Source organism: Arvicanthis niloticus, chromosome 2 (assembly GCF_011762505.2).
Source record: "Arvicanthis niloticus isolate mArvNil1 chromosome 2, mArvNil1.pat.X, whole genome shotgun sequence".
Lineage (NCBI taxonomy): Eukaryota > Metazoa > Chordata > Mammalia > Rodentia > Muridae > Arvicanthis > Arvicanthis niloticus.
Window position 1 is genome coordinate 67,522,108 of NC_047659.1, and position 27,902 is coordinate 67,550,009.

The window sequence follows — 27,902 nt, forward strand, 5'->3', positions numbered from 1 at the left end:
AAAAAATATCTCATTGGTTTACAGTGATAATATATTTGTGTATTAAGATATTTTCAAAATATTTTTAAATAGTGACTATACTTAACATATGATTTAACTATACTACAATTCTCCTTGATGTGACAATGTACTATTACATATAGAATATACACATAGTTCATGAAGTGTAGCACCAATGATGAAGCACTCACAAAAGACTAGAGCCAGCTGTGGCACTGATTACTGTGAGTGGTGGGTGCAGAAAAAGGACCATCTCTCTGGGCCTCGCTTCCTCATGAGACACTACAGTCACAACAGTCTGTGTAACTGGCAGAAGCTGTGAAAATATTCTGATGCTAGAAATACTTTGTAAAAAGGAGTTTTACCCAAGTCTTGTTCCTTAATGAGACAAGTGTAAAGAGATGATAACTCAAATGGTAACTGCAGTCAGGTTCCAATGAGAATTCACTTACCTAGACACACCTGTTGGTGACAGGCTGATTTCATACACACCCTCCCTGCTAAAGAGGCAGAGGAAATGCATATATTAGTGGGAAGCAAAAACAATCTACCCCCTTTCTGCCTTCTCTAGAATCCATTTCCTACAGAAAACACTATGAGGGAGGCATAAGCTCCACCCTCTGTAACAGCTAGACAAGGAGCAAAATAGTGGCGGGTCCTTAATGGCGCTGGGAACAGAACCCTGACAGGTGCAGGCCATGAAACAAAACTGGGAGAAAGCAACTTCTGATTCTACCTGGGTAGGTTTCACCCAGAATTTAGGCTGATTCGATCCCAAAATCTATCACTAAAGGAGAGTTTGGAGTACTCTCCAGGTGGCAAGCACATCTCAAAGCCTTGAGTTTCCATTACTTTCAAAGATATATGTCTAGTGAGTTCTTCCTTAGTAAAAAGCCTTCAGTGTCCCCATAACTGCACTCATGGTCCCTGAGACTGAGACCCTCCTCCGCCAACTCCCAGTGTCACCATCCTCAGCATAACTGCTCGCACCCCCTTAACACAACACTACAGGTGTTTCTAGCCTGTGTTTCTGTATGCTGGACTACTTCCCTCCCAGTCAGCAGCCCCTATCCGACTCACCTCCTAGTATGGCCAAGTGAAAACTTCTGACTCCCCTACAAAAATCTCACTTAGCCCTACCTTTAGACCTTCTTTGGCCATTAATCTGTACCAGTAACATCACCCATCACATCCTGGGCTAGTATCAGATCTTCCATACAGAATTACAAGTTCTTCACATGACTATTTTATTCCCTAGACTGTGGGTGCCTTATGAGGCAAGGGGTGGCTTATTCTCACAGCCTGCACACAGTGGATGAGTGATAAAAGTTCACTGAACTTTTACTCAAATGTGGAAAGGTATAAAACTACAGACATGCGAGGGAAAGATTCAGTGCAGAAAAGCAACAGCGAAGACAGGTCATTTACTGTTTTAACAGGTTTTCCTATTGCCCTCTCTCCAGGGTTCTAGTCAGTGGTGCATGACCTTTGAGCTGGGCTCTTAGGCAGCTGAATGAGCAGAGCTAGCATATATTTCATAATGACCACATTTCTACAAAAGCCATCTATACAGGCCCCGAGGTCTGAATACTCTGTTTTAATGAGATATACTGACCTGTATAGCAAAGTGAGACAAACTGTCTCACTTTAAACATGGGGCACATTTCTGGGAACTGGCAAACCAAGCCTGGGACAGTTAACTTTAGATTCAGCAAGGCTGAACGAACTGGGGTGGATGCTGTGACTTACCTCAGGTTGCAAACGTCTAATTGCAGCCCCTCTCCCTTCCGCCTCATTCACTCTATCAGTGATGGAGGCAATTCTGCACAGCTACTATGCACATAGACCTAGACTGGGCTCAAGTGATCAGAATACAAACCCTTAACATATAGACAAGGAAATCAAACTCTAGGGAAAAGGAAAGAACTCAGGACTAGCTAAATAGCTAACTTGTCACAAAGAGAAGACTAGATATTTCTTAAGATTATGGTAACATCTGTGTTAGCTTCAAATTCTTGTACAAGACCATCTGCCAATATCTAAATAGCATAATAGACCGCGTATGAGCAGAACATCCACCTGATGCTAATTGCTAGCATAAAAGGATAGCTCATACTGATGATTTATTTACTTCAGGTGAAAAGTGAGAGGCAGGAGAAAAGAAGCCAAAGTTTCTCTCACCAGCTTTGGAGAACATTCAGATCAATACAAGAGAGGAACATTTAGCATCGCTTAAATTGCTCAGGAGCAACCTTGCGGTTTTAACGGATGGGCTAGAGGGTCACCTAGGTTACTGCAGCTCTCATAAGGCCTGCTGGAGAAATGGTGCTGTCAGGCTTTTCATCAAGCCAAAGTCCAGTGACTTAGGAAAAGGCCTTTTTTTTGGTTTGTTTTCAGTTTACTCTTACAGACACCAGTAAAACAGGGCCAGGAAATCTACCCCAGAGGCAAACTTCAATGTGCAGAGATCTTAGTGTGTTTTCTATACTCCCAGCAAACCCAGAAGGTCTCCTCAAAAGACCAAGTTCAAAGATTGTTCATACCAGCTAAAAATCTAGTTCTTGGCTCTCTTTAAAATGGGAAGATGTGGAGGGAATGATCCCAGGCATCCACTTCACTGTGGACAGTGCTTACTTACTCAATCACTCTGGGTTCTGGGGCTGTACGGACAACCTGCAAGGAAACAGGTAGACCTGAGTTCCAGAAGGGCTTCCAAGGGTTAAGAAGATCCTGTCCTTTCATTTTGAGCCAAGACAAGCTGGGTAGGTTTAAGCTATCATATTGTCAGCCCCGCCTCCACTCCCACAACTGAGCTTTGTGTCTTGAATTCCTAGAACTATGTCACACTGGCCAGCCGACAGAAAAGGCGATATAATTAGAACTAATCAACTTTCCTGTTGGCCAGAAACAGTGCAAAATCCCTTTTATTAATAAAGGAGATGTTTTAAAAGTGGAAGATATATTCTAAGAGGAGTTCTGATATGTATATGATCATTACTATACCAAGATGCCTAATTTTTAAACTTTTTCCCATATTATTATTATTTTTTTAAGTGAGAGCTGAGAAGATGGCTCGGTTGTTACAAAAGCATGAGGGGCTAAATTCAAGTCCTCACATCCACATAAATGCTGAGTGAGCACAGATGCTTAATCTGCAACAGCAGAGTTCAGGAGGTAGAGACAGGGAACTCTCAGGACAAACTGGCTGGTTAGACCATCTGAACTGCAAAGTTCTATGATTCAACTGAAATAATCTGGTTAAATGTAAGGTGGGGATTGATTGAAGAAGATACCTGATGCCACCCTCTGGCCTCTGCATACACATGTACACACTTCTGCAGGCACATACACATGTGCACCCATTCTGTGAACATGCATTTGCATAACACACACATGAAAATAAAATAAGACTGGGCTAAATCTCCAGCCCTGCAACACTCCTGTCCCCCCAAAGTGGAATCTTCTATTTTTTACATGCCCCTGGGGTGGCTAAAAATCAGGCATTTTGCTACAATAACTGAAATTTCACAAAGATTCTGTAAGAGCTCTAAAGAGAGCATCATTATAGAACTGTCAGACCTTAGCTAGCCCACACAAGGCCTTCAGCTGGTAGTCATGGCTTAAGTAGAGCTTCCTCGACAAAAAAAATAAAGGTGGGGGGTTTGGAGGGAGATATGGCCATATAATAAATGGGGGCAGAATACAAATATCCTCAGGCATACAAGATAACTGAAATATTCCACATTTCACTATTACTAGAGTCCTTTGTTCTGCTACTCACAAGTGAATTTATTCAGCCACTATTGGAGTACCTGCTCAGAAACAGAGCTTTTGTAGGCACACCTTTGTTACCACCGAAGAAGAAACCGTGATTTACCAGCTGAGGTTCTTTGAACACAAACCGTCGGTCACATAGCTGCTGTTCCTTGCCCCTCCAGGCTGGCCCTGGTGTTTGGGAAGGACGGTTCCTAGCAGGAGTAGCTGAAATAGGAGAGAACAGTCTCAACAAGAGCCGATACAAACTCCTTGAAGATGACTTATGGCCTCAAAATGTAATAGGCAAAGACAACAAACAGCCCTGATCCACTCTCGCTGAGGTACTCACTAAATACTAAACAGGACAAACCAAGTTTGAACCCTTAGCTCACCATCCACAGATCAGACAGAACGGCAGTCACATTTACAGAAAAACTGTTAACAACTCAAGTGGGAGTTCATGATAAAGCGAAGCATATAAACAAAAGAGGGTGGCAGCTGTGTATATCCACACACACGGTCCCTGCAGCTTCTTGCCTGGCTGAGCGGCAGACTGGCTCTTGGTAGGTGTAGCCCAGGCTCCCTGCACTCGGGCTCGCTGTCTCTTGTCCTCCATGGTGAAGAAATAGCGTTCTGTTCTGAGATTTCAGATTTCATTCCCCATTCAGACCATGGGATGGGTACCTGTTTTCAAAACAAGGTGTTTTATTAAAGGCAGTGAGTGCCTGGCCTATTAAAGGGTAAGTATAGCCTTTAATACAATCAGAAGAGATGGTTCAACAACAACAACCAGAGCTTCTCCATAAAGTCAACTGTCCTTACTACATCTCTGTCAAGGGCTGGATCATGTGGACTACTGGCTATCAAGCCCTTTCACCACAGGTAGTCTACCAGAAACCTATTCATATTAGTCTCAAGGGCAGAACACGTGCATCTGTAACGTTCCCATTGTTCACAACATATCAAAAAATAGGCCAAGATCAGGTTTCCCAGTGCATTGCTACTTACCACTGGCCGCATGGAACTTCCCTAGAAGCTTTGGCCACATGAGGTAAGAGAAGCACAGAGAGACAAATGCTACGTGACCTCACACATAAAAACTTAAGAAAGTTGGACCCTAAGCGTGGAATGTGGTTGCTTGTGACTAGGGAAGGGAGCTAAGGGGGAAGGGCATGTGGATTCAAAGTACAGAGTTTCCCTTGGACAACAATAAGTTTTACTGACCTCCTGCACAAAACAATGATCATAAATGCCAAATCACTGGCTAGTTCAGTTACTAAGAGTAGATTTTAAATATTTCCATCATAAAAAAGGTATGTGAGATAAGAGATGTATTACTTTGATGCACTCATTCTATATTGAAAGCATATATCCAAATGTCATAGTTATCCCATAAATAGAAACAATAATTTGTCAACTTTAAAATTAAGTTTGAAATGAAAATCTAAAATATCTATGTATCACTTTTAAAATTATGAATTAGGAAAGATTCCATTTCTATGTTTATAACAAGCAGCAAAGGGTAAGATGTGCTAACATGTATAGGGATTAGAAGGTTTAGTGACTTAGAAAGTCACTCAGGAAATCAATATGATGAAAAGTTTAACTCTTATCAGGTTCCAGTCTTGGGCTAATCAACCCCCACCCCCCATTTTTGCCCAAAGTGTACCCTGTAGCAAATAAAGAATTCAGAAGGGTCAGGCCACACGTTCTGAATCTATGAGCCACTTCTTTATGGGTCTAGGAAAGTTTCCAGTTCCCAAAGACAGCCCACTCATGTTACTGCTTGCACCACTGATTCCTAGGCCCCATCTCCTAGACCTTCTGATCCAATAGAGCAGATCAGGGCTCTGCTTACATTTCCTTATGAGACAGAAACTATGGCTTACCAGCACACACCACTAATCCCACCATTCAGGAGGCCTAAGCTAAACACTGAGACCCCGTCTCATCACCGACAACCTATCAGGGCTTACCATTTATCAGGTAGGGACTTACAGAAGCTATCAATTGACCCAAAGAGTTAATAACACAATCAAATCCAACTCTCCAGGCTTATGAAATGTGTGAAGGAAGCCCCCCGTGTATCATATTCTCTTAGGTCCTAAAGGCATAAGACTAGCGGTGGTCAACGAAGGCCTCTGACCCGCTCACCTTGATGAGACTTGTCTAAGGCAACGGGTGAGAATAAAAATTCCAGAGTGTTGTCTGAGACTTAGTCAGTTCGCACAGTCCCGGAACTTATGTACTAACCAAGGTCCCACCACCCTGGAACTGAAAACCTTAAAAAGAACAAGGGCTCTGGCGGTAGCGGGAACTTGCTTGAAACGCAGATCTGTCCCAGTGCCACCTGCAAACCCTGTGGCCGCTGACGCCACCATCTGAACTCCAGCCTCTCCTTCCGGCAGAGGCGGCAGTCCGGCCCTCAAGGTTGAGGTAAATGGCTGACAGCCTAGTAATGGGTAAGGCTGGGTTCCTTTCCTAATTTAGACCGATTCCCTTACAGTCGGTGGCCCAGGAACGGACCCTCGGGCAGTCCTCACACGCCCGAACCGGGTCTCAGCCAGCAAGCCAGGAGCTGGGCGCACCGGACCAACCTGGCTGGGCCCGAGGAAAGTTCCCGACGCTCCGAACCGGCTCAGCTGTGCAGACGTTGGGGAACCTTCAGAGTGAAGCACCAACTCCTGCAACGCCCTCCCACCGGCCTCCGTTACACGTACTTCCTCTTATGTTACACAGTGCCACCGCTTCCTGTGGGTAGCCCGGAGTCCGGGTCACCCCGCATCCCTGGCGCCTAAAGGGCCGAGTCGAGATGTTGAAGGGAATAAGGTCGGAACTGGGGACAGGAATCCGGGGCTGCTGCAGCCCTGGTGAGGCGGAGGTAGGAATGAAGATGAGCCTCCTAGGCCTAGGTCTTCAGGACCTAAGTTCCCGAAACTAGTGCTGCCATTTTTGGAATCTTGTGCAAAGGGCAACCGCACTCTCCCAGGAGTAAGGAGGACTTGGCCATGCTGTGTTCTGCTATAGAATTCGCTTGTAACCTTGAAAACCAGGAAGAGTCTAAGGTGCGCTTTATTCTCAACGTAGCGTGCTTGTCTTTTCTACACTGTGTTTACAGTGGGACATGAGAGCATGCCTTATTTGTCTGCGCTCCTCGGTGCTAAGGAAACTTTACTTGAGTCTACAAGTGCTCTCCTTACTTTTTAAGTGGTCATAGCTCCTGTTAAGTGGGATTAAATGAGATAACAATCTCTGGAACACTATATAAATCTAATAATTCACAACAGCTCAAAGTGTCTTCTCACCCATCTGACCTCTTGACAAGCATCTAAAGAGGTCAGGTTAAGCTATGTCTCTTATAATTTGACAATTCTAACTGTGGCACTGAGTCAACTCTTTTCTGCAAGTTATTCTCTAAAATTTACCAAAACATGATCATTGTGGAAATCTTTCTAATAAGCTTGATACTGTCAGGGTACCAATAAAGGCTCTTTAAGAAAAATCCCCTTCTGGTCAAAAGAATAGAATCAGCATCCTGAGTGGAGACCTGGCATTGCTCTTGGTCTGGGTCAATCACCTGGCCAAATGATTACCCCTAGGAACGTAGGCTTACTTACCTTAAGCAACACTAAAAAGATAAGTGGACTAATTAGTCCTTTAATGAGATACTGTACTTTGCTTCTCTGATTCCAACCCTCTAGCTCCGTCTCTTATGGAGCACTGCCATGCTGGTCTAAGTCTTCCTGCTTTTCTGAATTATCTAGGAAAACAACAAAAGACCATAGCTTACATTTCTTGCTGCCTCTGCTGTAAGCATGCTTCTCTTAACACCTCAGGCTTCCGCCAACATTCTGTGTTTCCTTACTCTTTCTCTGACACTTCCCTCTCTTTCATGATGGCTGCTAGTCTACTCAGTGTCTGACCTCCATGCCCACTTAAACAGCATCCCCCATCCCCCATTCTCTTCCTCGGGGCAGCTGCCGACAGTTTACCTGTCCTCAGATATTTGGTGTGTTTTATTAGTTTTAAACTAATAAAATTGTCCTTATCCTTCCATTTGAGCCCTTCTTAGTAACTAACAACTCCAGGAGGCAATCCCAATTCCCCTGGTATTGATCCTAAATAGCATTCGGCTGTAGTAAGCTCAAAGTTCCTAACCAAGGTACCGATATTGCTGCCACTGTCCAGTTCATTTTTCACAGCATCTATTTTTTGTTACATTTTGTGACATTGAAAGAAAAATGATTTATCCCAGGACTGAAAAGAGAGTGAGCTGGACTGTAATTTTTACTTTTTTCTCCATCACCTAGTAATCTTTCGATGTCTGCTTTGGGCTCAGGAAAATTTGATACATCTCCTAGAGGGTGTTATTTCTTTTGTTTTGGTGATTATAGCTCGGAACAGCAATAGAGATGCCTGGAATGAAGTGTTCCTAAAAGTAGTGGTTAGCATCTAGTGAGCCTCCGACAGAAGGCTCATGACCCGCTGGCATCTGAAATCACAGCACTTTTTCTTTTTTTGTTTGTTTGTTTTTTGTTTTGCTTTTTTTTCAAGACAGGGTTTTTCTGTGTAGCCCTGGCTGTCCTGGAACTCACTCTGTAGATCAGGCTGGCCTCGAACTCAGAAATCTGCCTGCCTCTGCCTCCCAAGTGCTGGGATCAAAGGCGTGCGCTACCACTGCCCGGCACTTTTTAAAAATTTTTTATAATATTTTTATTATTTAAAACACTTTTAAATGTAAATATATTTTGATCATATTCTTCCATTCTCCCAAGTCCTTCCCTCATCCTTTCCTCATCTCTTCCCACCCAACATTAAGTTCTTTCTCAAAAAACAAAAACCCAATACAATTCCCAAAACCAAGAAAACCAAATAAAACACCCCCCCCCAAATACAAACAAAAACCTACTGCCCAACTGTAACCAAATAAAAATAAACAAACAAACAAAAAACCCTACATGGGTCCACTATATGTTGTTTGACTGTTCCTGAACAAGATGCCTGCCCTGCCTGGCTGATAGACCCACTGTCACTCCACTGGGGAAAGCTGACTTTCCCTCTCCCAGCAGAGATAAATGACAGTTCCATTGTTAAGCTTTACCCTGCTGATAGCTAGGGTTTTATTCACTCATTTATTTAACAAATGATTTAACACAAGAAAATATTATAAAACAAAAAAGTATCAGATCAAAGTTGAACAAGAAAATCCAACAGAAGGAAAAGAGCCTAAGAGAAGGCACAAGAATCAGAGATCCACTGATTCACAGTCAGGAATATCATAATAACACTAAACTCGAAGCCATAATGTATGTGCAGAGGACCTGGTGCAGATGCAAGCAGGCCCTGTGCTTGCTGCGACAGCCTCCGAGACTTCATGTGAGCTAGAGGGCCTTGGTGTCCTCCACCTCTTCTGGTTCTTAATCTCTTTCTACCTCCTCCTCCACAGGGTTTCCTTCGGGAAGGGATTTGATGAAGACATCTGATTTAGGGCTTAGTGTTCTAAAGTTCCCCACTCTTCATAATGTCCGGCTGTGGGTCTCTTTATTTGTTCCCATCTGCTGCAGAGGAAGCTTCTCTGATGATGGGCAAATAAGGAACTGATCTGTGAGTATAGCAGAGTATCATTAGGAGTCATTTTATCACTATTTTCTATGTTTAGACCAGTATTATTTGGTTTTATCCTAGGTCTTGGCACTATTGAGCCTCAGGTTCTTAGTTCCATCTTCTGGAGTGGGCCTTAAGTCAGTCAGTTATTGGAGGCTTACTCCTACAAGCTTTGCACCATAATTGCCCTCGTATATCTTGCAGGCAATACAGTATTGTAGAAAAAAAATGAGTTTGTGACTGGCTTGGTGTTTATGTTTTTTCCTTTGATAGTCTGCAGAGTACTCTTCTGTACCAAAGACACTGGAACATAGGGTTGTTGATATTTAGCCATCTGACAGGTTTAAGATGAAATCTCAAAGTAGTCTTAATTTGAATTTCCCTGATAGATAAGGATGTTGAACATTTTAAAAAGTGCTTTCCAGCCATTTGAGTTTTCTCTATTGAGAATTCTCCTTTTAGATCTGCACCCCATTTTTAACTGGGTTATTTGTTTTCTTGTTATCTAGTTTCTTGAGTTCTTTATATATGTTGGATATTAGCACTTTATTGGATGTGGACTTGGTTAAAATATTTTCCCATTCTATAAGATGCTACTTTGTCTGAATGATGGTGTCCTTTGGCATGCAGGAGCTTCTCAGTTTCATGAGGTCCCATTTATTAACTGTTGATCTTAGTGCCTGTGCTAATGATATTCATAAAGTTCATAAAGTCTTTTCCTGTGCCAATGACTTCAAGGTTATTCCCGTCTTTCTCTCCTACAAGGTTCAGTGTGTTTATTTTTATGTAGAGGGTTTTTTTTTTTTTTAATCTATTTGGACTTGGGTTTTGTGCAGAGTGAGAAGTGTGGATCTATTTGGATTCTTTTATGTGCAGCCATCAAGTTTGACAGGCACCATTTGTTGGAGATATTCTTTTTTCTAGTGTGTATTTCTGGCATCTTTATAAAAAAAATCTGGTGTCCATGGGTCTGTAGATATATGTCTAGGTCTTTCAATTTGATTTAATTGTTCATGTCTGTTTTTATGCCAATACCATGCTGTTTTTATTACTAAAGCTTTTTAGTACAACTTGAAATCAAGCAGCTCTTTCTTTGTTCAGGATTGGTTTTAGCTATCCTGGTGTGTGTGTGTGTTTCCACATGACGTTAAAAATTGTCACTTTAAGATCTGTGAAACATCCTGTTAGAATTTTGATGAGGATTGCCTTTATTGTGCTGAGGTCCATCCTTTGCATCCCTACTATCTCTGAGACTTTTGTAATGAAGGAGTGTTGGATTTTGTCAAAGGACCTTTCTGCATCTAATAAGATGAGAATTGTTTTGTCGTTGACTTCGCTTATGTGGTGGATTACATTTATCAATTTATGTATGTTGAACCATCCATGAATCTCTTGGATGAAGCTTACTTGATAATGGTGGGTGATCATCTTTGATGTGTTCTTGGATTCTGTTTGCAAGTAGTTTTGTACCTAGGTTCATAAAGGAAATTAGTCTGTAATTCTCTTTCTTCGTTGGGTCTTTATGTGGTTTGGGTATCAGGGTAACTGTGGCCTTGGAAAATAAATTGGGCAATGTACTTTCTGTTTCTATGTTGTGGAGTAATTTGAGGAGTACTGGCATTAACTCTTCTTTGAAAGTCTGGTAGATTTCTGTGCTAAATCTTGCCCTGGGCTTGTTTGGTTGGTTGGTTTTTTTTTTTTTGGGGGGGACTTTGAATGACTGAATCTGTATTTTACTAAGGTTTATAAGTCTGTTTAAATTCCTTATCTGATCTTGACCTAACTTAGATAAGTGGTATGTATCAAGAAAATTACCTATTTCTTTAAGATTTTCAAATTTAGTGGATTATAGGTCTTCTTTCTCTACCTTTTAGTTAATTTGGAGAAGCATCTGTTGATCTTATCGATTTTCTCAAAGAATCAACTCTATGTTTTATTGATTATTTTTGTTTTTTGTTGTTGTTTTTCTATATTATTGATTTCAGCTCCGAGTTTGATTATATCTTGATGTCTACTCCTTTTGAGAGTGCTTTCTTCTTTTTGTTCTATAGCTTTTAGTTGTGTTAAGTTGCTAGTGTGAGATCTTGCCAATTACATATAGATAATTATATAGATATAGCCATTTAGTGCTATGAACTTTCATCTTAGAACAGCTTTCATTGTGTCCCGTAAGTTGGGGTATGTTGTGCATTCATTTTCACTCAATTCTAGAAATCTTTAATTTCTTTCTTGACCTATTTTTCATTCAATAGAGAGTTCTTCAGTTCTCATGAGTTTGTAAGTTTTCTGTTGTTTCTCTTGTTGATATCTAGCTTTAATCTGTTGTGGTCAGATAAAAGGTTATTTCAATTTTCTTGTATCTATGAGACTTGCTTTGTATGTGGTGGTCAATTTGAGAGCAAGTCCCATGACTTTCTGAGAAGTTATATTCTTTTGTGTTTGGATGGAATGCTCTGTAAACATGTTAGGCATATTTGGCTTGTAACCTTATTTAGTTCCACAAATGTCTGTTCAGTTTTTGTCTGGATAACCTGTCTACTGGCAAGAGTTGGGTATTGAAGTTTCCCACTATCACTGTGTAAGGTTCGATGTGATATAAGTTCTAGTAGTGTTTCTTTTACAAACTTGGGTGCCCTTGTATTTGGAGCATAGATGTTAAGAACTGAAATGTCCTTCTGATGGATTTTTCCTTTGATGAGTATATAGTGTCTTTCACAATCTCTTCTGTGGTTCTTGTTTGAGTTCCCAAATTTTTCATTTCTCTGATCATAAATTTCCAGATTTCCCTCCATTTGGATTTTCTTTATTGGTTCCATTTCCATTTTCAGATCTTGAATGGTTTTATTCATTTTCTTCCACTGTTCATGTTTTCATTCTTTGGCATCTTGTCCAGCAGGTAGAATGCTATAGGGATATTAACAGTGATGGGTCCAAGCCCTTGTTCTTTGATCCAGTGTGAACTCAGCTAGTTGTTTCCATGCACGGAAGCCAGCAGTATTTGCTCAATTATGATGTTAGTTGAAACAAACAACTTCTAGGTCTAGCAGGCAAAAGCCTGGCCTCAGTTGTCAAGTTAACAGAGGTGGTCTGTCATGTAGTTTCTAGACTTAAGTAATCACATGTCCAACCTCTTGATTGAAGAGGCCAGATCTGCTTGAGGATGAATCCTAAATTGTGGACACAAATATATACTGTAAATTGATCTAAGAAATTATAGCCAGTTAGTAGAATGGTCACATTTTGAAAAATTAAATTCCACACATTTTAAGGATTACTGAACATGGACTCAGAACTGAAGCTTTGTCCATCAATATGGGTGACTGGGAAAAGTACTTGCTATACAAGATTGATGACCTGAGTTCAATCCCCAAAACCAATGGAAAGGTGGAAGGATAGAACATCTCCACAAGGTTGTCTTCTGACCTCCACATATACACCTCCACACTCACTGACCACACACACACACACACACACACACACACACACACACACACACTTTTAAAAACAAAAAATTAAAGCGATTTCCTTAGAACCTAGAACTCCACTGTGGTCCATTGGTAAAAGTAAAGTTAGTCAAAGTGAGAGTCTATAGTGCTTATGTGAGACCTGGAACCACAGCTCAAGTTTGACTCACAGTAGACTCAGAAAGGTGTCTAATCTGCTCTAGCTACCATCAAAGACTTGGAAGAATTGGATGACGATGGCTAACTCATTCCCATTTAAACCATTATTGGCTGCTCACTCTGTGCTGAGAGATTGCTCTACCGAATCATGAAGAGAGGATATTGGGTTTCTGGATAGTCAGACACTTGATCAAGAATGGGAAGTCTTGTGACAAGGAAGTCTGGGGAAAAGGAAAGTGGGTAGACAAATACTGAAGAAGTTTGTGTCCAGTATGAATGTTCAACAAAGGTACTCCCACCCCCTACACAGCAGGTTTTTACAATCACTAGACACAGTGACATGCTCAATCAGTGGTAGCCTCTTCTGAGGAGTGGGGGGCCATGCCCAATTGGTTGCCAAAACATAGACACTATGGAAGGAATGGAAGGTATGTATGGACTTGGTGTCATGAATTCCCCCTGCCAAAGATGAACTGGCTAGTGCTATCATTCCAAACCCAATCTGCAAATGCTGTGGCCTGTTATGGAGTCTTCCATATGTCACCATGCCTCAGGCAGCCACCAAGTCACTTGGTGACAGAATGATTACATGGCCCATTTCCATCCTGGAAATGGTAGAGGCTCATTCTCACTGGAGTGTAAACACACTCTGGATATCTTCCTGGCCCATACTGCTTTGGTCAGCAACACCATCTGCGGACTTCCAAATGTCTTATTCACCAATGGCATCCCCAAGGATATTTACAGCTCCTGATCAAGGAAGTCACTTCATAGCAAAGGAAATACATCAGTGGGCTCAAGCCCATAGAATTTAATCCCCACTACCTGAAAATCATTGGGCTATCTGAAAGAAAGTACTGCTGTATGGGAGTAAAACAATATTCCCATTGAATTGGGATATAAGACTTCCATCTAGACCTCTTGGGATCTTTACCAAAATGTGAGGGAAAGCTTTGTTCTTTCATCTGGGGTGACTGGTCCCAATTACCAAAGGGATATTTGAGTTGCTGCCATATAATGGAAGCAATAACTTCATGTCCACAGCAAGTGGAACAAGAAAACAACAGCACCAGCAACAGTGACAACAGAGTATAAATAATAATTTGCATCTTTAGGAATGACGATCTGGGTCATTCCGCTAATAAAAGAAAGGTTCTTGGCTAAAGGCAAGGGAAATATGGACAGCAGAATACTTAGCCATAAATGTAGACTCTGGTTTGATAGATAACAGCAGGAATGAATGCTCCAGCCTCACCTGAGTTCTCCTTGATTATATATGTTATGTGTGCCCATTGCCTTTCTGTGTATGATAGCCACTGTATGTGCATGAGTGTGTGTCTGTGTGTGTGTGTGTGTGTGTGTGCATGTGTGTGTTTCTGGAGGTTACTTCTACAATCTTGGTTCTTAGTTAACAGATTACTCAATGGGGCCGTTGAGCTGGGAAGTCATAACAAAGCAGTAGACCGAGTTCTGGAATTTCATTTTATTCATGGAGAAATGATGAGAACTCCACCAGTTACATGAAAGTCACCTCTGTCTTGCTATGTGGAAATGGAGTTACACCGCTCTACATAGATAAGAATGTGTGCAGAAGGCAGTGTCAACTGAGAAAGGGGCTGTGCCAGCTGCCAACTCTTTGCCTCTCAGCTCCAGAACTACCATTCACTGTCCTGTGTGCACACTTCAGTCCTCCCTACTGCCTGACCCAGGATTCAGCTTCATTAGTAGAGGGGCCTGAAGGGAGAAGAGGCTTATTATGGTTTGAAAGTCCTGACCAGAAGTTCTTGTGTTTGAATAAATGGTTTCTGTTCAGGGTACTGCTTGAGAAGCTGTGAGTCCTTTGGGAAGTGATTCCTGGCTGGGAGACACAGACCACTGGGGTTGGGCCATTAAGGGTTATTCCCACCTCCAAGTCTGCTCTAGCTCTCTACTCATGGCTTCGGAGGTGTAAGCAAGCATCTATTCATGCTCGTACCACTGAGGAAGGAGTGCCTCAGTAACTATGCCTTACCTACAATGTTGGATTGAGACCCTGTAAACCAGAAAATGGAGCCAGACACAAGAGAGAAAGCAAGGTGCCTTAAGGTTGCCACTAAAATACAGTGACCAAAGACAACTGCAAGAGGGAAGTGTTTATTCTGATTACATTTTCACATCACAGTCCATCATCAATGGAAGTCAGAGCAAGAACTTGGAGGCTGTCCACACTGGGCTGGACAATCCCACATCAATTGCTAACTAAGACAGTTTTCCCACAAACTTACCCATAGGCCAATCTTACCGAAGCATTTTCTCAACTTAGTTTCCCTCTTCTGAAACGACTCCAGCTTGTTTCAAGTTGACAGAAAAACTCACCAGCATACCATGGGAAGCCAGAGGCAGAGGATGTTGTGACTGCCACAACTTAAAATTACAGAAGCTGGAAAAAGTGAGGAAGAAGCATGTACCTGTTCTAGTCTCTGGAAATTAAGTTTTCTTGTTTCAACTTCCCTTCTGTAGTAATTTGTTATGGCAAATCTGGCATACCAGTACATTCCTTGAACTGGTTCTGTGGGGATCAGTTGTCCATGTACACCATCTCAAGTACCACAATGCATTTCCAGGGCTCAACTTCATCAAACTTCTGTACCACCCAGCAAAACCTGACTACAGTATTTCCACAGGGTCTTAGGCCTTCATCCCAGAAACCAGAGCAGAAGCCTGGTCTGTTCTGCCTACTTCAGTCCTGTGTGCTCTTCCTGTGTCCAGAGAGCTTCTCTGTCAGCCTTGTCAGTAACCCCTACTATGGTTAATGCTTCTGGTGTCAATACAGATTCATATAACCAAGGCTTTGGAACTCACTGTATAGCCCAGGATGACCTTGAATTTCTGACCCACCTGCTTCTACCTTCATAGTGCTAACAATATTTGCACATGCCAGTTTATGTGATGCTTGGGATGAATCCCAGGGCTTGCTCTACTGACTGAGCTACACTTCCCAATCCCTGAAAAATAATTCTCTAATTTTACTGTTCTGTCTAGTGTATGTGGCTTCTACCTTCTGTTTCAGTGTTGACTGTGACAATGAACTTGGTCTCAGAATTGGAAGAAATGATTAGTAAGTGTCTGGACCAGAGCTGGCTATTGCAAGTAACTATCTTGTCTGTGGCTGGGGCCCTAAGTTCCCTTGGCCTTTCACTTTATGTAGCTTGCCATTTCTCTCTTCACTGTGACTGTCCTCTGGTAAGATATTTTACTTCCTGTCTTGACCTTTCTTTGAAGCCACAGTTTCTCCACATGTGGCTGGAAAACCATCCGCACCAGGGGATCTGATAAAAATGCATATTATCAGTTGGGGAGATTGATGGCTCAGCAATTAAGAAAACAAACTGCTCTTCCAGAAGACCAGAGTTTAATTCAAAGCACCCATGTCAAGCAGTTTACAACTCCTTAACTCCAGCTCCAGAGGCACCCCATACTTCTGGCTTCTGTGGCCACCTACATGCATGTGCACACATGCACATACAGACACATACATGTAATTTAGAATGAAAATAGTTTCAAAAACCCATATTACCCCCACTCCTGTCCCCTAAGTGTGGCGCTATGGGCAGATAATGACTGTTGAGGAAGGGAAAGTCATCTTTCCTTGGGGGTGAGGACACCAGTGGATTACTCAGATCTTGGCAGATGTGCACGTGGGCAGCACAAACTGAATTCAGTGGGTTTGATTAATTAATGAAAAAGACGGGGCTGGAGAGATGGGTCAGCCATTAAGAGTTACTGCTCTTGCAGAGGACCTTAGTTTGGTTCCCAGCACCCACATCACATGGCTCACAACTGCCTGTAACCCTATAAGATTCAGCACCTCAACAGATACAAGCACACACATAATGCACACATAGGCATGCATGAATACATATAAATAAAAACAGTAAGTATTTTAAAAATGAGAAGAAGGTGTATTTCTGTAAGTTCAAGGCTAGCCTGGTCTATTTAGCAAGTTGCAGGCCAGCCAGGGCTACACTGAGAAACCTTGCCCCAAGGGGGAAAAAAAAAGCAGACCTGAACTTGGGAAGTAGATATGATGGTCCTGGTGGGTGTGTGGGAGTGGGAAAGGAGGGTTGGGGATGTAATCAAGACATACTGGCTACATGTACAAAATCCTTTCTCAAATAATAAATTTTTAAAACTTCAGAAAAAAATTGCATATTCCAGGCCCCATCATGATTTTGGTCAGTAGTTCTGGGAACACTCAGCAATTTGCATGTCTAACACCTTGCTGCAGGTGTAGTAAGCACCTGCAGAGTGCTCTGTACCTTTTGCAGATGCTTGGTTTCTGCAGGGGACCACTCTTCATTCAATCATTATCCCAGTCCCTGGCTGGCCAAACAAATAGATGCTTTAAGGGCTGCTGGCTCTTACATATGGTGCCGAGTGAGGTACATACAAACTGACTTTCAGATGCTGATTTTCACACCAGAGCCTTGGCAAACCTCCCTGTTTCAATCCCATGTAGCATGTGGAGTGCCTGCTGCTATATTCCCGAGGAAGTCCAAACCAAGGAAAATAATGGCACACTATGCTCACAGCTGCCAGGGAAAGTTATGATGGAGAGAGCCCCCCATTGTCTGGGACTCAGCAATTCCCAGCTTGAAGGACTGTAGGAAGGGATCTTGCTGGTCCTGGAGAATGATCACCATGAGGCTTTCAAGTCTCCACCAATTCTAAGCAACTTTGAAGGGTTGAGGGTGCTTCCCCAGAGTCCAGCAGGGACTTGGACCTGGCAGTGCTATCATGACTGTATATGCTGAAAAGACACAGCCCTAAGCTACAGGGAGCAGTTAACAGTCTCACTGAACTGAGACTACAGAGAGCAGTAAAAAATCTAGGGAACAGTGAAGATTCTGAGTGGCGACAGTGTTCACTAAAGGCTTTATTTATTTTTATTCAATTAATTTTGTACACACACACACACACACACACACACACACACACACACGGAAGTCAGAGGACTGCCCATGGTAGTCAGTTCCCTTTCACCATGTGGGACCCTGGGATCATCCTCAGGTCACCAGCCTTGACAACAAGCCCTTTAATGACTGAGCCCTCTCACTGGTCCCAAGAAGGTTCTAGAATGTGGCCCTAAAATAACTTAGATATTACTAAGAAAGATTATGCTCTAAGAATTCATGGCCACTGGCCCCACTTTATGTAGGCTTAGGGACTGAACTAGATAGAACTCACACCATAGGTCCCCCTTAGTCTCTACTCAAAGCCAAGAACTGTACTATGAATTTTAATTGAAGGCAGATCAGAGTTGGTACCCCTGAATATACTTAACGAAGTCTTAAATGATCTTTAATTAGTCTCAGACTTTCAATGCTTCAACTTGATTTTTTTTTTTAAAACTTGAGAATGGTGCAAAGTGGTACACATATAGAACAAATGGTACTTTGGATTGAGTTTTTATTCTTTTCAGGATTAGTGAATGTGGTACAGGATGTCATGAGGTTGAACAGGGGCCATGACCCACAGCCATGTGACCCCAAGGGCAAACATCTCACAGTTGATAGTACCCAGGTCAGAAGCAATCAGGATAGCCTTCAGTAGGTAAATGACTAACAAATGGTGGGACATCCAGAACACAATGTTACTCTGTGATATTAAGCATGGCCTCAGAAGACATGAATGAAGCTTCAATGCATGTTCACAAAGTGAACCTGGAAGCCAGGCTGAAAGGCTGCACACTGTAGGGTCCTGCCAACCTAAAACTCCTGAAAAGGCAAAATTCCAAAGAGTAAAAGAGAGCTGGAGAGAAGGCTTCAGAGTCAAGAGCACTTGCTGCTCATGCAGAGGACTCAGGGTTGACGTCCCACACCCACATGGCTCAAAACCACCTGTAAAGTCCAGCTCCAGATGATCTGATGCCCTCCTCTGGCACTGACGTTCAATTCTACATGCAGACAAAACATCCATACACATAAAATAAAAATAAATCTTATTAAACATTACAATTATGAATGCAAATAAACCTTTCCTCTGCTGCAGTTGACTGCCTCAGGTATTTAAACATTTTTACACTAATAGAAAGAGGCTAGCAAAACATCCAAACTAAGAAAATGAGGAGGGAGAAAAGAAAGGGGAGAGGGAAAGGGAGGGGAAGAGGAAGAGGAAGAGGAGGAAAACTCAGTGGCAGGGGACCGAGCTTCATGGAAGTTAGGTGGGAAGTACCGAGGGCTCAACCCAGTGAGTGCCAGCTGGATGCTGTTTCTGCTACATCTGATTGCTTGTATCAGACTAAATCCCAACCTATTAAAACACAAAACAAATAATTAGACCAGACCTAAATTTCTGCAGAACAAATCCGTTAACCCTCTGAGCATCTATGCAAGGCTAGATGGTCACAAGAACATCTAACAGGTCACAAGAAACCTGTTAGATCTCTTAAGGGCCAGAACACTCATAAAACCAAAAGGGGAAAAACATACTGAAGAGCTGTGAGCTGTGAGCAGTGAGCAGTGGGAACGTGGCATGTTCCCCTTGAAGATCATGCTGAAATCCAGTGTGGGGACTGGAGACCAATCACTGATATCTCTAGAAAGCAGAAGCTGAGCTCAGACAGATGCCTGGCAAGGGAATGGAGTGCTGTCAGGTCGTCAGAGGTCCTGGGCTCAGGAAAGGAGAAAGAAAGCTGCAAAGGAAGTATCCCAGCAGAGCCCTCAGAGTGCTCCTGGAGAACACAGGAGGACCAACAGGACTTCAGAACAGAAAATGACAGGGCTGGAAATACTGTGGCTCAGCCAGTAAGGGAGTCTGCTGCTCTTGTCCAGGACCCAAGTTCCATTCCCAGCACTTGTATCAAGTGCCTCCTCACAGTCACATATAACTTCTCCTCTGGCTCTTGAGGGCACCACTGCATATGTAGTATGTGTACATGTGCATGCATGCACAACACACACACACACACACACACACACACACACACACACACACACCAAAGACCAAAGACCAAAGACCAAGACCATTAAGATGGCTCAGCAGGGAAAGACACTTGCTAAGCAAATTTAGTGACCAGAGTTCAATCTCTGGGACTCATAAATGTGGACAACCAGCTCTATAATTGTCTTCTGACTGCCACACGTGCTCTAGCATGCACACCCACACATACATATGCATGCATAAGTGAACCCACTCCCACACTTTTGACATGAAAATGATTACATTTAAAGAAATAGATTACAAAAAAAAAAAAAAGGCAAACAACAAATAAAATAAACCACAAGGAATACAAACACTGTATTTAGACACTGAAGAACTAAAGCCTGGCAGGGTGGTGGATGTCTATAACTTTAGAGTTTTAAACTAGCCTGGGCTACATAAGCGAGTTCCAGCCCAGGCAGTGCTACATAGAAAGATCTTGCCTCAAAAAGCCAACAATAACAACAGAAATTAAAGCTGTTAGAACTGCTAGACACTGACAGTAAGAGTACCAATGTATTAAGTTACATATGCAGTGCATACCAAATTGTATTTGTTTATTAACTAGTATTTTGTGTGGTGCAGAATGGAACCCAGGACCCCATCAATACTAAGCAAATGCTCTGCCACTGAATTATATACTGACAGCCTACCCCTGAACACTGAATTTTTTTCTTTTCAGAGGACCAAACCCAGGGCCTTGCACTTGCTAGGCAAGTGCTCTACCACTGAGCTAAATCCCCACCCCCTGAATTTTTTAAAACTTGAAAAAATTTAAAAATTTTATTCTGTGTATTTTGGTAATAATATTACATCCTTGACCCATCTAACTTTATGATCTCATTCTCTCTCTCTCTTCCTCTCTCTCTCAAAAAGAAAAACAAGAAAAATCAAAACACTCCCCCAAAGAAAAAACAACAGTAAGTACCAAAACAAAACCCAGAATCTATTTTGTGAGCAGTGAACTTTAAAATGAGGAGCAATACAAAGGGGCTGGCCTAATAAGGAAAGTGAATGTGGAAGAGAATCAAACAATTAGAACCCTGGTGACCACAGCTGGACTGAAAGCTGTGCCTGTTAGATTCAAGAGTGACAAGAGGGGATCTGAGAGCATGTGAGACATCAGCAGGATAAAGAGCTGGCGGTGAGCAGGAGTCCCAGATGGAGACAAGGAGATAATGTCTCATCACCTTGCAGAAATGAAAAAAGGACATGAATCTGGAAACATTTCAAACCAAGTCAATTAATAAAAATTGCACAGTCTGATCCATCTGCATAAAACCTGGGACCAGCAAATCAGGTGTCACCTCTTACTTGACAACACCTGATACTAACTGCTGGACTCAGTGAAGCTGGAGAAGCCATTCATTCTAAATCACAGCACTATTTGAAATACCAGTAAAAAAAAGTGATGCCAATAAAAGGTCTGGGGTGACAAGGGAAATGTGAGGAACTGGTAAGCAACTGACTATTTTTATGCACCTGTGAGGCGAGCATATGTGTATAGAGGCCCAACAACATAAGGTGTCAGCCTCAGGAATATTGTCTGTCAGCTTTGAGACAGAGTTTCTCCTTGGCATGGGGTTTACCAAGTAGGATGGGTGGAGGGGCTCACCAGAGAGCCTTTATGTCCTGTCTCCCCAGCACGGGGTGTCAAGTGCATGCTGCCACAGCTGGGCACTTCCATACAATTTCTAGGGGGCAGACATTTGGTTTGCAAGACAAGCACCTTATAGAATGAACCATCTTCCCCAGGCTGGTCATTTTACACACACACACACACACACACACACACACACACACACACACACACACACACATCAATACATGGGATTTTAAAAACAGAGATTTGAATTTCGGTTCACAATCATATGCAATCAGGAATGGGCTGCTTTGAGTGACCACGTTCTTAAGTCCTTATGATGAAAGAGGGCATCCAGAGACCAGAGAATTTCCACTTGGACTGGGCTCCAAAAAGAGACCCGGAAAGCTCAGGAGGGAACATCAGAAGAAACTATATACAACTTTCAATTTAGTAGACACAGACAGGGAACCAATAAAAAGGAGAATACATGGCTCTGCACCAAGCAGCAGGGAAAAAACAAAACAAAACAAAACAAAACAAAAAAAACAAAACAAAACAAAAAAAAAAACCAAAACAGAGGGCCAGGGAAGAAGGCTCAGCAGGAAAGGGTGCTCGCTGCCAAGCTTGAGGATCTGAGTTCAATTCTGATAACCCACATGGTAGACAGACTTGATTTCTACAAGTTGTCCAATGACCTTCACACAAGCACTCTGGGTTACATATATGTACACACACATCTGCATGCACTATATGTAAAAAAAAGAGAAATTAATAGCTCAAAATGATAGGAGTAAGTACATTATAGAAATACTAAAGTGCAAATGGAAGGAATCAGCTTTTGGAATGTGGAAATTGCCCAATGAAATTGCTGAAGATTTATTTGGCTTACAGAACTTAAGCACAAACTTGAGAGAAAAAAATAATGAAAATGGCTGATGAGCATACAGTACTAAACACCACCAGCAAAGGCAGGGAGAGATTAGTGCCCTTCTTCAAGTCTTGCTTAGGCAGCCATGTTGGTAAAAATTCATGGTGCAGCTCTTGACATTTCTTGGACACACTCACAGACAACTTCCTGTTCCTCTGGCTCTTACACTCCTTCCAGCCCCTCTTCTGCAATGTCCCCAGAGCCTTTGGGGCAGGAGTTGTGTCATAGATCCATCAGATTAAGCTGGGCCCCACAACTTTGCATTCTGATTACTTGTGGTAGTGTGTAATGGTCTCCTTATGTTGCCAAGAAAAATTTCCTTGATGAGGGCTGAGAACTACACTTACCTGTATACGAAAGGACAAATATTTAAAATATAGTCAAGGACTGTGCTCCTTTCATAAAATGGCATTTCTAAGTTCTCTTCCAAGATCCAGGCCTTCGCCAGTCCAGGTTTCTGGTACCAAACATGATTTCCCTCCTTGAGAGGTCTTAAGTTCAACAGAGAGCTGTTGGTTCCTTTGCATGGCATCTTTAGTAGCCATGAAAGCTTTTCCTCAGGAAGGCATTTTTAGGTTGGATCCATTTGGGATCCACGGGATCTTGTGTCTAAGGTGCATGGTGTCTTCAGCAGTAGGGACTTATCCTTCACCTCTAGAGCTAAGGACAATAACAATAGCCTATGTTTTAAGAGTATCACAGACAACCCTGACCAACAATTCAAAAGGTTTCTTACTCCTGGTGTTGGGCGGTTTGTTAGATAGTTTATGGCTTCTGGGAAGAGCACTGTTAACCCAGATGGGAAAATTGCATTTCATCTATATATGCGTATGAACAGACTGGCAAGCTCTATTATCTACTTTTAGGTAGTTAAGACTATGATTCCTTGCAAACTTTTAATTCATCCTTACTGTTATCTAAACCTTCCCCCCCCAAATAAAATCTCATATAATGTACTTTGATCATATCCTCCATTCTCCTCACAAGCCCTTCCAGTCCCACTGAACTCTATCTTCCCATGTCCCCTCCTATTTTATGTCTGTGTGTGTGTCACTGAGCTTAATTGGGGTTGCCTGCATGAGCACACGTGGGGGCCATTTATTTGAGCAAGAACAGAAAAATAAACCCTTTTAAGTACATTTGGGACATTTAAAAACACTGTCCATACCTGGACACAAATAAGATTCAAAGTGTCTATTGGGCAGAAACAGATGGCCACTTGTATTAGCTTTCTGGGCCAACTTTAACAAGTGATCACAAAGCCAGTCATTTAAGACAACAGAAATGTATCATAATTCACCAAGAGAAACACACACACACACACACACACACACACACACGCATATATTCAGGGACACACACAAGGACATGAAATTAGGAGGGGACTTGGAAGAAGGGGTTTTGTGGGACTGGAAAGGCATAAAAGGACAATGAGGGATATGATCAAAATAGGCCCAAACCTGTGTCACTACTCAGAAATGAAGTTGTTGGCAGATCCTTTGTTCTCCAGAATTCCTGGGGAAGAACTCTCTGGCTGGCTGGCTTCTTGTGGCTGTCAGCATCATGTGGCTTGTAGTCTTGTCACTGTAACCATTACTTCCATGGCCTCGCTGCCTCGGTCCCTGTCTGTTAGCACCAGTGTCTCTTACTGCACATACTCGGATTGTGCTTAGGGCTCATTCAGAAAATCTTCCTCAGCATCTCCCCTTCTCAAGATCCTTAACCACATCTGCAAAGACCCTTTCCTTGTAAGGTGACGTGGGAGGGCAGTGCCTGAGGGCTGTTATTCAGCACAGTACTGTAGCAACACTCTATAACAGGCTAGGTTCCTAGTACTTCAAAGGTATTGTTTGGTGCTTGTGAGACAGGAGAGAGGGTTCCTAACTACCAGGTGGCTGGCTGAGCCAAAGGAACCAACCAACAGCCTGCCTGACCCTTTGTAGCTAGTTGGGTGTTAACAGAAGCTACTTAGATTTCATTTTGAAATTCCTTATTTACAGGAAAATCACAACCAGTACAAATATTTACAAATATTTTCAGCTAGCCTTTCTACATGTTAACACTGGGCTTTGGGCTATCACTCCCTCTGCATGTATTTTAGTACGATTTTTTGGTTATTTAGCTGCACAATGTTCCATTTTCCCTAAAAAATATCACAGCATACTTAAAACAGGGGTGAAGTAGAGGTGTTTTAATCAAGTTACCAAAATATTTTAATCCAAATTTGGGGAGCTAATTTACTTTTACTCAAATTTTATCTTGTGTTAAACTAAACATAACGGATACTGAAGAGGATCCAACAGAGAACTACATACTCAGCTGTCACATCTCTTCAGCCTCACTTGAAATTTGAAACTTTTGACAAATATAGGCTCATGAGACATCAGCTCTGAATGTACTTCAGGCTGGCCTAGAACATGGAGCCTCTTGCCTCAGCAGCCCATGTACAGGGATTACATGTGTGCAAAACCATGCTCCTGGCTAGGTTCAGAATTCTGTAGAATACTCCTTGACTCAGTTTTTTTCTGTTACTTCTACATCCTTGCTACTTTTTGATCAGATTCAGGTCATGCATTTTGTTTGGGGTGCAGTGTAGGCTTAAATGTCTTTGTGCACAACAAGCTGTATAAACAGAAAATTGTCTTAATGGGGGCTGGAGAAACGGCTCAGCAGTTAAGAGCACTGGCTGCTTTCCCAAAGGACCTGGGTTCAATTCCCAGCACCAGCATGGCACTCTGTAACTTCAATTCCATGAGATCTAATACCCTCCTTCCAGCTTCTTTAGGCACCAGGCACACACATGGTACACTGACATGCATGCAGGCAAAATATCCATACACACAAAATAAAAATAAAAATGAAAAAAAATAAAGGAAAAAAAAATGTCTTAGTAACGGCAACATTAAAGTGTGCCCCCTTCTGGGAGATCTTGCAAAAATAAAAATTTGAAGTTGGGAGTGGGATGTGTTGAGAGAATGCAGAGAGAGTTGGAAAATGGTGATGGGGGCAGATATGATCATAGCTCATGGTGTACATATGTGAAATTCTCAAAAAAAAAAAAAAAAAAAAAAAAAAAAGTATTTTTCTCTAGCCCAGGCTGGTATCAAACAGGTGATGCTAGGGACACAGGTCAGTGGTAAGGCACTGAGTTCAGTCTCCAGGACCATCAAGAGCAAAGGTATAAAAAATTAACTTAAGAGAACCAGGAGGTATCCATACCTTTATCACCAGCACTCATGAGGTAGAGGCAGGAGGATTCCAAGACCAAGGCCATTCTCAGCTACAAAGTGAGTCTGAGGCCAGTATAGGATACATGAGACCTAGTGCGTTAGAACACAGAGAATGCCAAGTTGTCAACAGAAAGCTGAACTTCATGACTCTACAAAATGCTTCACTGTTAATGACTTTGAGCACATGGTTTTATTAAAACTTTTCTTTCAAGGCACTTGAAATGTATGTTTTCTTGTCATCAGCTTCACTGAGTGTAAAACACAAGAGAATGTGTGACACGTTACAGCAGAAAGCCAGAACAGGAAAGTTCTGAAGCTGCTAAAGGGCCTCCCAGCTAGGATTACAGCTACCTTCTTACTGGCACAGGAAACAGAGTTTGCACCCTGCAGCATATTATGCTTGTAGAGAAACCTTTCCCCTTTTTGCCTATAGGTGAGAACCTGCCCCGCCATCTCTCAACCAAAACTACCAGAGCAGCCAGAGTAGAAGCACAAAGAAGACAGCAATCAGGTTACCAGTTTTACAGCAAAATGATGGGGAAAAGGGGCAAACAGGTGCTTTTCAGAAAGCTAAATGTATGTGATTTAAATGGCTATGCTATATTCTGAGATTATGTGCAACCTAATTGAGGACTGATAGAATAGTTTTACATAGTGATTTTCGGAGCAGATAGCGATTTTTTTTTTATGTGTATATGTTTGGGTTTGGGGAACTGTTTCACTAGCTTATGAAACTAGCGGTTTGAAATACTTAAATACTTCAATTAAAATTTTAAGTAGATTTGGTGGTCTTTCAAACTAGGAATTGAATGAAACCTATGCACACAATGAGTGTCCAATTGAACATTTTGTAGAACTAACTCTTCTTTGTGCATGCTTTGACACCTGTAGTCAGCCTTAGCTTACTTTAAGGCAGTGTAACTGTGGCTTTATTTTCCCCCATCAAGAATACACTTTGGGGGCTGGAGAGATGGCTCAGCAGTTAGGAGCACTTACTCTTCCAGAGGTCCTGAGTTCAATTCCCAGTAACTACATGGTGGCTTACAACCATCTGTAATGGGATTCAATGCCGTCTTCTGGTGTGTCTGAAGACAGCTGCAGTGTACTCACATACATTAAATAAAAAATTTAAAAAAATATATACTTCCATTTCAACACCACGGTTACATCTTTTATTAAAAGCAGATATATGAATTCTAAATATGAGACACCAACTTAGAAAAAACATGTTTCTATGACCCCTTACTACCACAGAAGGAGTCTGTCATCCTAGCCAAGTAATATGGGTGCAGTGAAGATATAACGAACACTGGATGCCCACACAGGCTGCTTTCCTGGATCTCGAGTCACCACAGGATGTTGTTGGTCTTGACATACACTTTGGCCCACTTACCTTTACATTTCAGTCACACTATATAGCATTCAGTATTTACATACATTTGAACAGAGCAGACATAATGTGTGTTCCAAGAATAACATTTTGTGCACTTATGTGTTAGAAAGAATTCTGTGTTTCAATTCTCTTCATGTCTTAGCTTCTTTTGAGAAGACCAGTTCCATATAAATATGTAAACTGGAACATACCTTTAGAAAACCTTACAGAAATTGGTGTAAACTGCATTGTATCTGCCCACAGCAAGTTAACTAAGCCCCATTCCCTCTAATGTTAAACATAAAAAAGTAGCTAGCCATTACATTTTAGTAGGTTCCAGACCAAATATAACGTGATCATTGGCATTCTGGGCCAGATGGGTCTGCGTCTACCTCTGTTATTTGTTCCTTTCTATCAAAGTGCTCTACATACATTTGCCAAGAACATTTACATTAGACTTCAAATTACTCCTGGTTATATCTAGAATATGTTAGAAGCCTCTAAAAGGAATTTTTTTTCCGACAACTATGCCATGTTAGTAATTACTGAGATGGCAGTAGAGATTCTGGGGACAGGCAGGTGACTGCCTGGTATGCAGGCACAGGTCAAGCATCTGGCCAAGGGGCTCAATGACTCAGCAGCACTTAGTTCTTCTTGGTTTTCTTCAGATATCGATTCCGCAAAGACTTGTTGAAACCCATGGTTATTTTAAAATAAATCCAACGAGGCAAGATTGAGTTTATTGAGCCCTAGAGAAAAAAATGGGGGAGATTTATAAGCACAGCTCACAACTGAGTTAAACTTAAGGGAAGCCTATCTGCCACCTTCCATTTCTCTACATTAT

General features: G+C 42.1%; 2 protein-coding genes and 1 long non-coding RNA gene across 6 annotated transcripts in view; 1 reads left to right on the plus strand and 2 right to left on the minus strand.

Moving 5' to 3' along the window:
• Alkbh3 (alkB homolog 3, alpha-ketoglutarate dependent dioxygenase) overlaps positions 1-6,776 on the minus strand; it is a 32,437-nt gene extending 25,661 nt beyond the window's left edge. Inside the window, exons 1-5 of one of the 4 annotated variants that reach the window (XM_034496236.1) lie at positions 6,354-6,776; positions 4,294-4,440; positions 3,878-3,981; positions 2,639-2,673; positions 453-500 (exon numbers count right to left, since the gene is read on the minus strand). In XM_034496236.1, the coding sequence (XP_034352127.1) occupies positions 453-500; positions 2,639-2,673; positions 3,878-3,981; positions 4,294-4,372 (266 nt within the window). In that variant the 5' untranslated portion in view covers positions 4,373-4,440; positions 6,354-6,776. Of the gene's footprint in view, positions 1-452; positions 501-2,638; positions 2,674-3,877; positions 3,982-4,293; positions 4,441-5,910; positions 6,311-6,353 lie in introns of those variants that run through there. The other 3 variants (XM_076929322.1, XM_076929321.1, XM_034496235.2) reach the window with 3 other exon arrangements.
• Positions 6,562-15,280, plus strand: LOC143441372 (uncharacterized). The gene is made up of 2 exons (XR_013108708.1): positions 6,562-6,821; positions 14,392-15,280. It is a non-coding gene; the product is annotated as an uncharacterized LOC143441372 (long non-coding RNA).
• An 11,555-nt stretch (positions 15,281-26,835) lies between these two features.
• The window catches only part of Hsd17b12 (hydroxysteroid 17-beta dehydrogenase 12), a 125,194-nt gene continuing 124,127 nt past the window's right edge, over positions 26,836-27,902 (minus strand). The window contains exon 11 of the mRNA XM_034496243.2: positions 26,836-27,807. Coding sequence (XP_034352134.1) covers positions 27,703-27,807 — 105 coding nt within the window. The 3' untranslated portion in view covers positions 26,836-27,702. The remainder of the gene's footprint in view (positions 27,808-27,902) is intronic.